Source organism: Apaloderma vittatum, unplaced genomic scaffold, assembly GCF_000703405.1.
Source record: "Apaloderma vittatum isolate BGI_N311 unplaced genomic scaffold, ASM70340v1 scaffold1129, whole genome shotgun sequence".
NCBI classification, from domain to species: Eukaryota; Metazoa; Chordata; class Aves; order Trogoniformes; family Trogonidae; genus Apaloderma; species Apaloderma vittatum.
In genome coordinates, this window is record NW_009735562.1 from 17,048 (window position 1) to 33,511 (window position 16,464).

At 47.8% G+C, this 16,464-nt stretch overlaps 1 protein-coding gene across 1 annotated transcript in view; it reads left to right on the forward strand.

The window, feature by feature from the left end:
* Nucleotides 1–6,953: 6,953 nt before the first annotated feature.
* Nucleotides 6,954–16,464, forward strand: part of MAP2K6 (mitogen-activated protein kinase kinase 6) — a gene marked incomplete at its 5' end in the record, with an annotated part of 16,276 nt that continues 6,765 nt past the window's right edge. Inside the window, 8 exons of the mRNA XM_009876608.1 lie at nt 6,954–7,020; nt 7,942–7,990; nt 10,198–10,311; nt 11,350–11,469; nt 12,189–12,305; nt 12,773–12,824; nt 14,856–14,983; nt 15,698–15,798. Coding sequence (XP_009874910.1) covers nt 6,954–7,020; nt 7,942–7,990; nt 10,198–10,311; nt 11,350–11,469; nt 12,189–12,305; nt 12,773–12,824; nt 14,856–14,983; nt 15,698–15,798 — 748 coding nt within the window. The remainder of the gene's footprint in view (nt 7,021–7,941; nt 7,991–10,197; nt 10,312–11,349; nt 11,470–12,188; nt 12,306–12,772; nt 12,825–14,855; nt 14,984–15,697; nt 15,799–16,464) is intronic.

Below are 16,464 nucleotides of genomic sequence, written 5' to 3' on the forward strand. Positions count from 1 at the left end.
AGAAGTGACTCAAGCCCTCCATTTAGCCTAATGGCTAAGTGCTAGGATTTACTTATTTATTTATTTTTGGAGAAAGGCACCAAGAGGAATGGAGGACTAGGACTTCAGAGGCAACTAGGGCTGTATTTCTGTGCAGTGCAAAATCCATCACAGGCATAAAAGTGCTCTTGCCTTTCCCGCTTCCTGTCCCAAAATGTGGTTCCTGGGGCGGAAAAAAAAATAAAAATAAAAAAGATACTTCACTACTTGAGACATAAAGGTGTGAGCTGCAGCACCCACACAGGGCATGCTGATGGGTGTGCTCAGACTTGGATGTGCCAACGGCCACCAATTGAGCCAGGAGCGCCACGGCACCAAAACAAGAGGAGGAAAAGCCAGAGCCAGGAGATGTCTCAGCCCCATGATTGCAGCACGCTCGGCTCCCTTCTCCTAAGCGGCCCTAAAACGAGTTGTTAGGGAAACAGATTTCAAGTTTGCCGTTTCCAAGGAGTTATTGCAAACAACAACGAGGGAAGACACAGAAAGGACGTGCAGGAAATGTCCCTGTCCTGAGCAGAGGACGTACCCTGTTCCTCACTGGAGCATCTCCATTTGCCTCCAGCTGATCCAGTTGCTCGTGGCAGTGATGGAAGAGCAGCCAGGGGCGCTTGGCTGCCCTTATTGACAGGGCTAAGGAGAGAGCAGCTGAATTATATTTTGAGGAGGCAGATGAAGTACAATATCCACTTCATCCCTCGGCCTTTGGTTGAAACGTCGGCAGATTTTAAGAACCTCTTGGGCATTAAATTCTTTTTCTGTGGCTTAGTGAGGGGCTGGAAAACAGATCTTCAGGCCCACTTCCACAGAAGCTTACATGAACACTTAGCTTTTGGTTTTCTCCAGAAACTAGGGCTTGGCTAAAGCTCTGCATCTGCAAACTGGATGGTGAGCATAGCTCAGCCACTCACTTACCCTGTCCCTGGCACCCTGCTTCGAGCATCACACAGTGTGATTTTATGCAGCTTTACCAAGCCACGCAGCCCGACCATGGAGGCAGAAGTGGTGAGAGAACTTCCCTCACGCTTCTCCACCCCAGCCACCAAGCCATGGGTCACCAACACCAGCCTCCCCATCAGCTGCAGATCTATCGCAAAGACATTTAAATCAAAAAGGCAGGGTTGGATTCTGTACTTCTGCCGGTGTGGAAAAATTCAAAGGCTTTCCCAGAGACAAAGCCCATGGGCGGAAGGCAGTGGTGACACAGGAGGCACTGTGGCCATGGCTATGGAGATGCCACAACAACCCATTGTAGGCTGAGTGGGGCTTCCTCGGGGAAGTGGCCAACCAGGGAAGACACGTTTGTCCTATTAAAACAACCAGAAGTGGCTAGTTCATGAATTTACACCCATTTGTGTTTGTTCTCTTTGAGGGCTTGATATCTATTTCAGCTAGAATGGATCCAGCTTGTAAGAGCAAGCCCAGGTACAGCTCTGGCAGCGGCTTCTCCCTCAGACCCACTCATGTAAAACACACTTTGTTATCTATGTGTATTTTAATTTTTAAGCACGACAATTTGGCAAGAGATCTCTGGCGTCTTTGCACGGTAACTGCTGTTTAGTCTAGAAGTGGTGAGTATTTGACTGTGGGGACACCAGGAATGCACCCGCCTTCCTGCTCCTCGTACGCTTGGCTGGGGCGTCCGCACTTGTGGGATTCCTTGGTGGAGAGACCTGGGCAGAATTAAAGGCTTTTCACCTTGAGAACTGGTGAGCGGTGACGAGTTGTTGCTGGGGCAGGTGACTGAGGACCAGAAGGGGTGGGCAAGGCCATCATCAGCCCTTGAATTCTTATGTGTGCTGAGTTTCTAACTATTTCTAACCATTACTTAACTTTTAATAATTTGCAAGCATAAATAATAAACCTTTGAGATGATCTTTAATACTGGTTTAAAAAAATATTTTTCCCCCTCTTTGGTCATCCTGTGTGAACCCTCAGCATGAGGTGAGAGGTTGGTTTTGCCGCCACGTGGTACATGGTTGTCTCACAGAGCCCGGGAAATGCCGATTCACTCATCTGTGGAAATACCCCAAGCATTTCCATTTTACCCTCCTGTTGAGGCTGGAGGTTTTGCTTTAACAGTTGAGTATAGCTGATAGGGGAAAAGCAGATCATTTGGCTTTCAAAACCTTTCAAGAAATCAGACAAAAAAATCCGAAGGAAAGAGGAAGAGTAAATGAGCTGCTTTTATCTCTTAAAAGCGGTATTTCCTGCCTGTGAAATTTTACCAGCAAATTATATGCTAAAGAGTGTTATTTGGAAGGAAGTGTTGCTACATGGCTATTGAACACAGCTTTAATAATAAATTGTGGTGAAGACACAACTGGTTAATATCCGTTGAAGGAAATAGGAGCTTTTTGTGGCAAGGAACCATTTACTTTGGATTATATCGTGAAAAGGTTTTGACTGCGATGAGAAGTCTGGAGACTGGGGAATGGGATTTTCCTTCAGAAGTAAAAGTTTATTTGCTGTTACAGCGTATGTGGGTAGTGAATTCCTCTGTCTTCCCTTTCTTTATTATTCTCTGTTAAGCTTCCTACCCTTTTGCTGTGAAACTTTTCCGTTTTCAATGCTGATATTTAACGCTGCCCTAATTGAAAGGGGCCAGCAACATTAATCTCTCTCTACGCTCTGTCAGTGCTGGTGGGAAGAGGTTAACAAGCCCATTGGAAGTTGTATTTTTCTCCCCTCCCTCAGGAATTGGGTTTAAGACCTTCACAGGGAAGTATTTAATGTGTTTTCATTAAGTCGGGTTTTCTTTAGCCTATTACAATTTTGCTTTCAGGCCTCACTTGGGTCTCAGCGTTGACTTTCTTGGGCTGGTCTAGCCTACGCCCGTGCAGAAGGCAGGGCAGGGTGGGGAGCTGGACGCAGGAGGTTGCAGAGACGTTGCTTGCATTACTGCTTACTCACCAAGAAAGCACTGAGGTTTTTTAAAAGTGGCAACTTTTCTAGTGTCAGTTCAGTATTTGCCATAATTGCTTTGCTAAAAGAAAGTGGATTTAAGCTTGCGCTTAACGTTACAGATACTCAGGATGTTTCTCTGAATCAACACTTGGTTCTGGAGATGTCTCTCTGCATCACTCCAAACCCATCTGTTTGTTTCCCTCAATTATTCTTCAAACCTGGCATTTGAGTCAAGTGCTTGTGGAAGTTTCTGTGTGGAAAATTGCAGGGAGAGATCTCAAATGAGCTTCAGCTTTCAAAGCTCGGAGACCAGAAAGCCACCAGTGGTTGTTTACATGGAAGACTCATGACTTTTTGCATGCTGGGGAGTAGCCGTACGATCCCATCTGTCGATCGGCTGTGACTGTGAACCTTCTGGAGAAGGAGCCACATTCAGACTTCGTGCTTTTTATGACGGGGGCTTTCCTCATTGCAAATCCCAAGGAGCTCAGGCCCCGGCTGGTTTGTGCCTCATGATTGAGCCTCCTGCTGTTATTTTGGTGTCCGAGACACCCAGGGTTTCTGCACAGCTTGAGCGTGGATGCCTGGTGTCTGGCATGGGTTGCTTTTGTGCTCCTGGCCTGCCTCTGAGTTGGGGACTTCTTTATTTAGTCACCTTTTTAAATCAGATTTGCAATCTCCAAAAGCTCAGTTCCTCTGTCAGGGCTGAAATCGGGCAGCGGTTTTACACTTGCCACAAGGAACCCAGACTGTCAAATACAGACATGCGGTGATTTTCTTCAGGAAACAAAGCTAAAAATAATAATGATTCATAAAACCACTGTGGAAAATAGTGGTTTTCTGGTGGATGGGACAGGTAACATCCAATTTTCTGTGTGATTAAGCTGCCTCCAGATTTTGAGCTCCTGTGCAGACGACTTTCTCTGCAAACTGCAATTTAATACAGCGTCGTCTTGCAAAGCTGATATCTGCTACGGTAAACTGGGGGATTTTATTTTGACAGCAAGATACTTGCTTGGCAATTCTTATTGAAGAAAGCTGATCTTGGGACATCCAGTTATTTATTTATTTATTTCCTCAAAAAAAAAAAAGCCCTCTAAGCATCAGCATTAGCCTTTGGGGAGAAATTCTTTGAAGGACCTGTGACCTGGGCCTTCGTTTTGTTGGAGCAACTGGGGAGCCTCACCTGAGCCCCCTCTTTGCAGCTGGGAGCTGGGATGTGGAGTAAGGGGGGACCCCAGTTCCTGCACCCCTCTGCAGCGTGCCGGGGTGGCAGCCACAGCTCTGCGGAGCGACGCTGGGCAGTGCTGCTGGTTTTCAGGCAGCATCACGTTCAGGATTGGTAACGCTTCCTGTGAGGAGCCTGCAGGCGCTGGCCTCGGAAGGCTTGGAGAGACAACCGTTTTGCATGTTGTAACAAAAAAGAGCTCAGAAAACCTTGCCTGATCCAGTTGAGAAGCATGAAATTGCCTGATCGTAGCCCAAGACTTTCATTAAATAACCCTGCGGTGAGCAGCGGTGCGGAGGGAACCACTCTCCCCCTCCACACCCTGAGCTAACCCTGCAGGAGCTGTTGGTGCTGCGGGTGCGAGTCCCGGCCGTGGCAATTCCCGTTTGCAATCCCTTCTCCTGGTGCCATCGTGAAATCCGCGTTTTGTTCTTGCGACTGTTGTTGCTTTCCCTTTTCTTGAAAAGAAAACCCCAAAGAACGTTAGACTGTGTCTGTGTCTTGGCAACTCCAGTACGCGAACAGATTGTGCTTCAAAAAAATGGCAAAGTTTCAAAATATTATGTTCTGTGAAGAAGAGACAAGGAAAATAAACTCCCCAAAAGTGCAGATTTTATTTCACCAGAAGGCGGAAGGCTTTTAATATTTATTTGGGTTTGGCATTTTGCTACCTAATTCTTCTGCTGACACCACTTGTGAACCATGATAAGATTAAATGCTGCACAACCTGTTCTGGTCCGCTTTCAAATGAGGTTAATTGCCAGTAGCTTCGTTTTCACCCTCCCCGAGCTGCCCGACAGCAGGTTCCTGAGGTTCAGGTACAACACACGGGATTGTGCAAGCAAATCCACAAAGGAGAAAAAGGAGAAAAAGAAAAAAATGGAAGAACAAAGCAAATCTGTGCTTGTTTCTGTTTTTATTTTGGATGAAGATCCTGCTTTTCTTGTGCCCGTGGTTGTCTTGTTCGCTTGAACTGCGAAAGGATGCAGGCAGGTTTTTAGAGGCAGAGAGGCCACAGACTTAGAAACTGCCAGAGAAACAGGGTTTTTTGTTGGCCTGCACTGTAAGACCTGTATTTTTGCGATTCCTTTTTTAGCGAAGACATGACAACATGAAGAACGCTGTTACCCAGTTAGCATCCTGTTGGATCCGATGTGCACTTGGCACAGCTTGGGCAAGAAATGTTGTCTAGAGCACCTCGCACAGCGGGGCTTGCGGCTCAGTTGTGCCTTCTAAAGACCTTTGGAGTACAGCTAAGAAAACTAAAAGGGTCAAAGAACAGCTCTGCTAACTGTAGAAATTCCTCCACTTGTTTTTACAGTAATTTTTACTTCCTTACACACCAGCTTTTACCTCTTGGGAAAACTGAGAGCTATTCTTCACGCTTCTGAGTGACCTTGCTTCTTTTACTTTGCCTTTTTTCTGGTAGACTGGAAGCTCCTTGGGGCAGAGAATTGTGTCGTCCACCCCCCCCTTTTGTAAATGTGCAGCTCTGTAGATTTCTAATAATGATGGCAAATGTGCACAGTGGTTTCCAATAAATGCTTTTCACACAAGGTGTCAGCTGGGTTGTCACAGTCTGGCTCATCCTGGACTGACTCTTTGCCAAAAGGAGCGAGCACGATCCTGTCTTATGAAGGAGATGAGGAAAACAAAAAAAGATGAAAAAATAAGAATAATTAAAAAAAAGGATTGACAATCTGAATTGACTAATTGCTTCGAAAAGGTTGTTTTCAGTTCTGGGTGCCTGATCTTTGATCTAGCACCCCTCCAGCACTGGGATGCACAGACATCTATTGGCATGAGTTTCTGTCAAGAGGAAAAACAAACTCAAACATGTATAGCTAAAGTTTGGAAGGGAGTGTTGGGAATAGAGAGTAAAACTCATGCTTAAAAGAAAGACAGTAATTGATATAAATTATTAGGTTAAAAATGTTTAACGCCTAAATTAGATGCTTGTGCCATTTTTGGGGACCAGGGATTTTATTACACAGCCAAACAGCCAGCTGTTTACCTTGGGCTTTCGGTGACATGACTTATGTTTTCAGGTCATTTTATCCACGAATTCAAAACCCCGTGCTGAAATGTGGCTGTATATGTTTAGTCATAAAAAGGTTCTTGTATTTCTCTAGTCTGCCTGGCTCTTGTGTCTGCCGGCTTGGACCCCCTTTACAGGAGAGCCTGCATTTGAGCTACTTCAGAGCTTGAGCTTCATCCAGCTCAGAAAAGCTTGGCTGGTCAGTGTGAACAGAAACAAATGGCTTTGAAGCCTGCAAACTTAATTCTGCTTTATTTTTGCTGGGTTTGCACAGCTTTAATGACCGAGAGGTAGGTGAAACATCCATTTAAACAGAATCAGAATCTGATTCTGGACTTGCAGATTCAATTTAAAAAAGATTTTGCATCCTGCCAGGGTTCGCAGTTATGTATCTGGAATGGCTTAACATCTAAGAAACGTTTTAAGGGATCCTACGTGGGTAGGGCTGAGAAGGAGAAATACCTTTCACTGTGCATTTTCACATGGCCTGCCTTTGCCAGAGTACTTGCCTGTTTTCTGTACCAAGCTGGCAGCCAGACCTTGCAGGTCTAAATGAAGCGTTACCGAACAAAGGCACTTTATGTTTTGAACTCCGTGCCCTGAGTCTACACCACCAGCCTGGCAGGGCATTTATGTTAAATAAGGTCAACAAATATAGAAAAGCTGTGTTTTGCAAACTAAACCAAACCAAACCAAACCAAAACAAGCGCCTTTCTTTAATTCTGCCTCTTTCTTGTTTCACAGGCAAGAAGAGAAACCCTGGGCTGAAAATTCCTAAAGAAGCATTTGAGCAACCACAGACAAGCTCCACGTAAGTCTGCAAACACTAAGGCAGAATAAAAAGAAAACCACGAACCCCAGCTGCCTTCCAGCTTTCGCTTGCGCCTGCGCTGCCGTGGCCAGGGGCTGGGGCCCGGTCGTGGCCAGCGCCCGCGGCTCGTGCTCACACCTCTGGGATAACGGCAATCCTTCTCGAGGACCTGGGATAATTTTGGTACCATTAGGGAGAATAACAGCCCTTCTATTTCTCTTGTAGCCTCGGGTACAAACAGGGAGTCTCAGCCCATCACCCTTTACTTGTCCCTGCCCGTGGTTCATGTCTCATGTGCTGCTTCATCCAGGAAAATGGAAAACAGAACGGGCACCCGATTTTAACCGACGTGGCACTTCTGCCACCCAGTTTGAGTAACAGATGCGTTTGGCCAAGGCATAAAAATGCATCCCCTTCCCTACATACTCAGCCTTGCAAAAGGAAAGAAAAAGGCAGTTTGTGCAGCTCCAGCCTGCTTGGCATCCTTTCCTTCTTTTAGGATTGACTTTTATGAGCCTGTTAGCCTATGCAGTATGACTAAGGTAATCATTTACAGTGCTTTTAGACCTTTATGCCTGTTTAATCCATTTTTCCTACAGGCTGGCAGAGACTTGGTGCTTGCCACCTGGCTTGCCTTTCCCAGTGAATCTCTCAGGGCTCCTGCACAGGGAAGTTGTGAGAAATGCCCATTCCAGGAGCTTCCTTCGTGACCTCTTTTTGAGGTGACTGTGGATCTTGGCTCTATCTATTGATCCTTCAAAGCTGCGAGACTGGTTGGGCTGCTCAGGGCTGCGAGGGCTGCTGGCCTGAAGGTGCGAGTGGATGGCTTGGACCACCATGGGACTTGTATTTAGTCAATGAGGGAAAACTGATCTTTGTAAGGAGCATTTCACATTTTTTTTCCCTTTTTCTCTCCTGCAGGCCACCCAGAGATCTAGACTCCAAAGCCTGCATCTCTATTGGCGAGGAGGTAAGACTAGGAGTTACGGTGAGGAGAAGACCTCTGGGGACAGGTGACCATGGCCAGCTGTAGTGGGACTTACTCGTTGCCCAGGCTGTGAGGAACATGCCCCCAAATGCTCACCTTTTGCATCCCATGCCACCTGGGTCCCCTTCTTGTTTTCCATCTTGGAAACTGCTGTCTTGCCTCAAGAAGTTGCAGCTAATCCCCTGGAAATAATGACTGTAAAACAAGGGGATTGCTGACAGCAGACTTTACTCTCCTTTGCAGTTTCTTTCCTGGTTCAAAGCCTTCATCTAAAGTATTTCCCTTTGCTAATATTGAAGGCCTTCTCATCAGGAGTCGGACTCTGGGTAGATCTTCCTGTCCTGGAAGCAAATCCTTCTGACAGCATGGAAAGCAGTCCATCTGATGTTCTAAAGAAATAGCAGGGAAAAAAAAACAAAACCGAGGACAGCTATTTTGATAGGAGAAAATGGCACAGCAGCATTCATAAAAGCACTATAAAGCCGGGAAATAAATTTATGAGGTGCGAAAGATAGGCCTCGGAGTCAATGAGTTAATTTATGAAGTGAAATGCTAATCCAATAGTGCTTTATAATGTCTATCTTTGGATGTTTTGTCTCCTGGGTTTTTTTTTTTTTTGGATTTTTTTTTTTTTTTTCATTTTGGATTTTGTATTTTCCCTGGCATGGACCAGGGGCTGGAAGGTGGAAAGAGAGTGCGATGCCTCTGGAGCGCAATGGTGCAGCGCTGAGGCAGAGAAACGCCTGCTGCTAGAGCAAGCGCCTGCTCCAAGAAAATAGTTTCTCCCCTGCAGTCCCTGGGATGGGGGAAAGCTCCAGAGTGCCAGAAAGGCTCCATGCATGGAGGCAGAGAGCCCGTGTTGGACGGTGCAAAGAGAAACTCACTTATAAAACCCCGAGCTCGGTATTTTTTATGGGTGCAGATGTGTGGCTATCTCGGAGGCGCTGACATGCCATGGCTCGCATTTCCCGTGGACCCGTTACCTGTTTGGCCAGCCAAGTTCCTTCAGGATGTGCTCCCACTTCCTACGCTCAGCCCTGATCCCTAGGGAAAGCCACTTTCCCTCTTCTCCCTTTAAACGTTTCTCCTAAATTTAAGAGTGTCCTTGAGAGAAAGTCAAAATGCTCTTTTGAAGATGGTTCTCTCTGACAGTAGGAACAGTGTCCAACGGTCAGAGATGCTTAAATTTCTGCTGTAACACAAAAATGCCAGTCAGGGCTCCTTTTGCAGGCAACGTAGCTGTGAGGACTGGGAACCCAAGCTCACAGTAACGCAGTGTATGGGCCCTGCACGCCGTGGCAGCCCCAGCCAGCACATTTCAGGCTGCAGGTTTTTAGGTTTTCTTTTTTTCTGCTGTGCCGGCAAAAAGCGATGTGGGATTATGCGCTGTGAATCAGTTCATTATAACCCGCTTCTTTCTGTAGGATGATTGACTGATGAGGTTGTGCGTTCAGCAAACAGAATGGCAGCTTTTAGTAGCAAAGGCGTATTTTAAACATCCAAAAATAATAATAAGCAAAAAATAGAGCTGCCGCACAATATCACGGCGGAAAGGAGAAGGGCAGGTTAGAATGCAGGACTCCAAACAAAATCATCCTTTGTGTAAGGCCAGGAGAAAGAGATCTCGAATGCTAGACAAAATAAATCCTCTGTGGTTTAAAAAAAATGGGGCATGCCCACCCGGTATTTGGCTCATCTGCAGGTCTGGAGAAATAAGCTTTCACAGGCCTTGAGAAAACCCTGGAGATATTTCCGTGATGGTTCGTGGGAGGAGGACGAAAGGAATAAATAGAGGACGGAAGGAATAAATAATCAATCAATCAAACAAACAAATAAATAAAAGACTGAAGTTGATTCCTAGGGAAGAAGCTGCCGCGGTGTGAGTGGCTTGAGGGGAGGGCATCAAGGAATGGTCCTTCCTGCGCCCGCCCTGCTCAGGATGCTTGTCCCTGCTTGTGCCGTTACCAGGCACGTCCTCTCCTGAGCTCTGCTGATTACCGCCTGGTAGTTAATCCTCCTGACAGCCCCGTGATTTTGTTTCTAGCCCCATAACACAGATAAAGAAGGGGATGCACAGAGGTGAGTTTACGTGCCAGGCAGGGCTAGACTTCAGGGGCGTTTCGCCTCTCGCATAGCGTGTACCTGCAGCGCCCGCCTTGGCGCTGATGTGTTTTTGTTTTCCCTCGCAGAATTTTGAGGTGAAAGCCGATGACCTGGAGCCCATCTCCGAGCTGGGCCGAGGGGCGTACGGGGTGGTGGAGAAGATGCGGCACATGCCCAGCGGGCAGATCATGGCGGTGAAGGTAGAGTGAGCCTCCGCAGGCGCTTTATTTCTGTATCGACACCCTCTGCGCTCTCGTTCGTGCATATTTCTACTCTCACTTGTTCTGACGTGTGCCTTTAACCAAGACTGACTTCTTTCCATACGAAATCTTCTTTCTCCACAGGTCTACCTGCCAAGGTAGATTTGGGCTATTTAATTAAGAAAAGGGGTGTGTTTTAGAAGTATGATGCTCATAGTGTTTCCAGCATTGTGGTGCACAGAAGCATATTGTTCACCTTTCTCTGTAATATTCCTGTTTTCACTAGGATGTTTGCCACCATTTTTTAAATATGCATACCTTTTTTTTTTCTATTGTAGATATATTGTCAGAATCAGGGCTCTGCACACTAGTTGTAACTGTAAGGAGTGTGTTGTAAACTTAATTGCATAAGATAGTTTTCCTCAGCTGGAACTTTTTTAGTCTCTTTGGAATGGGAAATTTTTGTTGGGATTTTCACATTTTGTCTGCTACGGTGAGATCTTGATTCATGACAGGCTTGTAGATACTATTATGAAAAGTTTTCATAACAACAGTTTAGACTCATAAACTTGCAGCTTAGGGAAATAGTAATGGGAAAAATTGTATTTTGGGAAGGACCAATTTTTGCTTGGCTGAATTTCAGCTCAAGTTTCCTTTCAGAATAAGAAAAAAGAACAAAAAGATGCAGAGCTGGAAGCTATGAGCAAACTGAAGGAAAATTCTTAGTTCCTCAGTTGTGGACAGATTTTGCTGTGGATGCTGGGGTGTGTCTTAGGGTCTCTCTGCCCTGCATTTTGGTTTTATTGCTGCTTTGGGCTGAGGTGAGAAGACCCCTTCAGGCACCGCTGTAGCACTGGGGTGCTCCTGCCATGGGTGCTGTGCTTGTGATGTGCCTGTGACAAGGAGTTATGATAAAAGAGAAACTCAAAGAGGTGTGATAAAAGGGTAAAGGCGTGATGTCGAGGCGCTGTGGCCAACACAGGTATGGCTTTGGTACGGAGGCACTGACAGCCAACACTAAAATGCTTTGTCTTCCAGCGGATCCGAGCCACAGTGAACAGCCAAGAGCAGAAGAGGTTATTGATGGATCTGGATATTTCCATGAGGACGGTAGATTGCCCCTTCACTGTCACCTTTTACGGGGCGCTTTTCCGAGAGGTACGGCATCCCGGAGATCAGCTGCGCTGCTTCTGGGAGACTGAATCCTCTCCCAGGCTCTGTATTCCAATGCCTAGATACCTTCTAGGGGTTTAATCTCCATCTAGATATGGAGAAATCTGGATTTGTTCAGTCCTGCCCTAAGGGTCTGTCATGTACAGTTACTTCTTGGCAAGCAAGGTGAGACATGGTCCCATGTGAGGAGGAGCCAAGGGCAGCCAAGCCCCAGTGCCAGGAATGTGTGAGGCTGAGATGCTGGGCTTAGTGGTGGGTTTGAGTGATGGGGACGGCCGGGCACCAAGGACATCAACTCACAGCCCAGTCTGTTGTGTTAACATTGTCCTGATTGCAATGAAAAAGCCACATGGAGGAAACATGTGGAAAGCTCTGAAGGTCAAGATTTATTGAAGAGTTTTAAGCATAGCTTTGCAGAGCTGAACTTTTCCTGGCTGGGCGTTTGCAGTGACCTGAGCATGTAGGGAAGCTCAGTTCCCATAACTTTCAGGACTCTTAAATCTCTGGGACTCTACTTTGGGAAAAGACAGCAGAAAATACACTCTGAATGGTAGTGCCATTCCATCTGGAGAGGAAAAAAAGTACGGTTTTGTTGGATGACTTAAGAGACAGGGAAGAGGCAAGTGTCAGATTAGACTTTTGCATGGGAAAGGAAAAGGATGCTTTGTTCCAGTGGGCAGATATTTGCTTCCTTTATCCTGCAGGGAGATGTGTGGATTTGTATGGAACTGATGGATACCTCACTGGACAAGTTCTACAAACACGTCATTGACAAAGGCCTGACGATTCCTGAGGACATCTTAGGAAAAATAGCTGTCTCTGTGAGTATTAGCAGGGCCAGGAGGGAAGGAAAAGGATGTTTCTCTTTTAAACCAAATCCTGTGTATCCCAGTCTCCCTGCTCTATTTGGACCAGAAAGAACACGGTCCATGGGCCAGCCCTCGTGAACATTCCTAGTTGGCTTCCAGTGTCGGAGGCCTGAGGTGATGTTATTTATAAGGCATAAATAACCAAAATGTGCCTGTACACGTGACTGAGAGGTGGCACAGTGATAGATGTGGGGAGGTCCCTGCAGCTCCTTTTTCTTCTCCTTAGGGTCCTTGGGCCCCTGGGAGATCCCTGGGTACCCACTGTCACCTTGGGCTGCTGGGAGGGTGTAGGACTCATGGGGGATGTAGTTCCTTCCCTGCAAGGAGGTCTGGTGAAGATGGGGTGGGTGAAGCCAGATAGTGTTTCCTCCTCTTCCTGGTGCTGCCAGCTGTGATTCACTCTAGATTTGTTGTTTCAGATCGTAAAAGCACTAGAACATCTACACAGTAAGCTCTCCGTGATCCACAGAGGTAAGTGCCAGGCACACAGCCATGACCACGCTGGTGTCATCTGCCCTGTGCTGCATGCTAGGCTCAGGGCTCCCAAAATACCTAAGATAAAATGAGCTTTTGACAGCAAAAATATTCCCCAGTGTCTAATGACCAGTAAAACCTAGTCAGAGGAAGTGTCTGCTGGTTTGCTCTTTAAAAACTGCATGCTGATCCCAGTGTTTCCCTGATGTGGAGGAGAAGCAAGATCCAGCCGGACTGTGCTGGCAGAGAAAGGGCCGTTTCTCCCTGGGTCTGACTCTGTGGTCTGCTTCAACACCTCTGCAAAATTCAAACAGATTTTTCCTTCTGACCTTGGTGAAGGCTTCTCTCATACCTTGATGGCTCCATGTTGACACGTAGTGAGAAGCATCTCTGTGCTCGCATGATGCACCATGCAGTGACCCAGCCATCCTCATCCCCTTCTGTGAGCTTCCCTGAGTGCTGGTGGGGCAGAATGGTTGGATACCGAAAATAGCCCCAAGTGAAGTCATAAATACCCTCCTTAAACTCTTCTGGCATTTTCCTCTCTAGAGCATCTCAAAGAGGCCGTGAACAGACTTAGAGAGAAACACATTTGCAGCATTGCTGCTTGACACCTTTATTTTTAAAGGGTCATTTTCAATTTGTCATGAGGAGGAAAAAGCCCTCTCTGGAGTGTGTCACTGCCGGGAAAAGGAGCATCTGAAGCGAGCAGAGTTCAGCTCTCACAGGCAGTCGCATTTTGTACATTCTGCATGCGGCAGGGGGTTGAGTTTCTGCCTTCTGTATCATTTACAGTAGGTGGAAAAAGCTGCTCGGCTTCTGGATTTCTGTTTACTTGTTTGATTTCCACTGAAAATTGTCTCATTTCAGCATAGTAACAGATGGGTGAGGATCTCAGATACCTGAAGCTTTTGATTGCAAAATGCTGATTAGAGAGCAGATGTTGACGAGCTGTAAACCACCCAATTCTAATAAGCAAGGCTCAAAAGCAGCTTCTGGCCTCCTTTGGATGGTGTTTCAGCTTTTGTACTTAATAGTTTATTACATGTAGACAGAGGAGTTTCTTGCAGAAGAGACCTCGTATTTCTGGGCGGCAACAGGGAAAGGATTGTTCCCTTTTGAGGGTCAGTGCTGGGGCAAGAGAAAACAGGGTGGCATGCGTGTTCCCTGTGCTGTGAGGAGATTTCGTCGGGGGTTAACCTCACAGGGAGTAATTGCCTGCTGTGCAGGAAAGCACCTCCATGCTCTGATGTATATCACTTACTAGCTTCTTTCTGTGCCTTGTTTTCCCTTTCTGATGGTGGTTATAACTGCCTTGCTGAGCGTGATGCAAGTGTGAATGCACCAAGGATTATAAGGCCATGATAGGAAGCAGATAAATCCGGCAGTAATAAATAGATGAGACACTGGCCTGATTTCCATAAGGTGTGGAGCACCCACACGCCTGCTGCTGTCAACATTGCCTTAAAGCTCAGTGTCCTTAAAATTAGAGGCCGTTTCTGAAAGCTCAATCCTTGTCTTACTTTACGGCTCCCTCCTTCCCCTGTAGCCCCTGCTCCTCTTCGCCCTTGCCTGCCCACCCCTCATCCTTTCCCCATGGGTTTTTCCTTTTGCTGGCATGAGACCACATCCAGCTGGGGACTTGCCAGAGCTCCAGCCCTTTGCAGACACCCTCCGGAGTTGTCCCCAGCCTGCCTGAGCTGGTGCCCTGCGAGCGGTGAGGTGGCTGTGGCCGTCCCCTGCACGGTGGGATGCGACGGCTGCATGCAGCGTTACCTTCTCCCCAATGCCCCAGGTCAGAGAGAGGAGTCTGGAAGTGAAGGGACTCTTGCAGGACATATGACAGGCCCACGAGGCAGTCACCTGAATTTGCAGTATCTGCAGCCAGACCGTTTTCTGGCAGAAAGCAGAGGCGTTTGCACGGGCACCTTTGGTGCCCTCTGCTGATAGAAAGCTCTTTGGCTTTTTTTTGGCTTGGCACGGCCACCCATGCCCGACAGTGACTGTGGTATGTGTTCCTTCTTGCAGATGTAAAGCCCTCTAACGTGTTGATCAATACGCAGGGACAGGTGAAAATGTGCGATTTTGGAATTAGCGGTTACCTCGTTGACTCGGTTGCTAAAACCATGGATGCAGGATGCAAACCCTACATGGCTGTAAGTTGAGCTGCGGAGGAGCCGCGTGTGAAAGCTGCTGTGGGACAGCCAGAGGAACCTGAGCCTGGGCATGGGGTCATCCGAACGGGGAAAGGATCAGCCTCCGGCATGTGTCCTGCCCAGGGACTCATTTTGGAAGACGTATCTCTGAAGTTACTTGTAAAGGGGCAGAGAGAGGAGGCGGATCTCATGGGTCAGATCAGATCTCCTTGGGCACAACTTCCTGCTCCCTGTGACCTTGGGGAAGGTTCTGTAATTACTCCGTGTTGCATTTTTGTTGTTTGCCCTGTGGGGACAATTGTACTTTCTATCTGGGAGGAAAAAACAGTCCCCAGGGATTGGGTCCCTCAGACTCCTCCCGGGAGGTGCTGTTCAGAATTTGCACCCTGTGGAGCATTTGCACGGGGTAGAAATGGTCCTGGAGAATTGAGATTTGTCACCCTCTACGTGCCCCATGTGCTGAGTCAGCTCCACCACCCCAAGCCCTGATGCGGGTACCATCTGATTCTGGTGAGCCATTTCATTGCTTGCCCTTACCGGCAAGGATATGGGACCCATTCTGACCCCATAACAACCAAAAGAACAAGCTGGTGGCATGGGCTGAGTGATCCTGGCCTGAAACCGCGGAATACATGTCGGAGATCTGTGAGCCTGGGTGTGGGCATTGCACTGGGGCCATCCTTGTTCCTCAACCAACTTTGTCTCTGTTCACAGCCTGAAAGAATTAACCCGGAGCTGAACCAGAAGGGGTACAGCGTCAAATCTGATATCTGGAGCCTGGGGATCACGATGGTAGGGCGACCCGGGGGCTCGCAGCAATACTGAGAGGATTGTGTTGCTCTTGGATTCGTTTTCCTCCCCGTAGCCCCTCTGCTACTGGTGACCCCAGTTCTCTGGGAGCGTGGCGGGATGGGAATGGGAATAGAGGGAGCGTGCCGCAGGGTTGGAGGGAAGGAGGACGGAGGCACTTTGTCCACTTCTTTCTGCCTTGGGACGCGCTGGTGGAGGGTCACTTTGGTGGGTCATCGCGGTGGTGGGGATGACCCCGCTGTGGTGGCCGTGGGCTGCCGGGAGATGGCAGCATGGGCTAAGGCGAGCGCCTGTGGAGCAGGTTGGGTTTCCAGCTCAGAAAAATCCTGCCAGAGCTTGGCAATTAGCAAAGCCCCCCTCAGAAGAGGAGGCATGGGAGCTTCTCCCACGCAGCATTTAGGGGGAAAATCCATCTGCTTGCGGAGTCGTTTTGTGGCACAGTTACCCTTTGCAGCGCCGAGTTGGTTTTTAACTTCTAAGCTTTCCCAAGAGGCAGCGACACGAGGGTGGTAAAGGACTGAATGTGGAGACCGCCGGGTCTCCTCAGGCCTTTTCCTTGGGGAGGTTAAGCAGGACATTGGTGGCCAGCCTAAAAAACACAGCCTAAAAACCCCCACACCCCTGGGTGGGCACGCAGGGATCCGACACCCGTGGGGCGGGAGGGTGAGCTG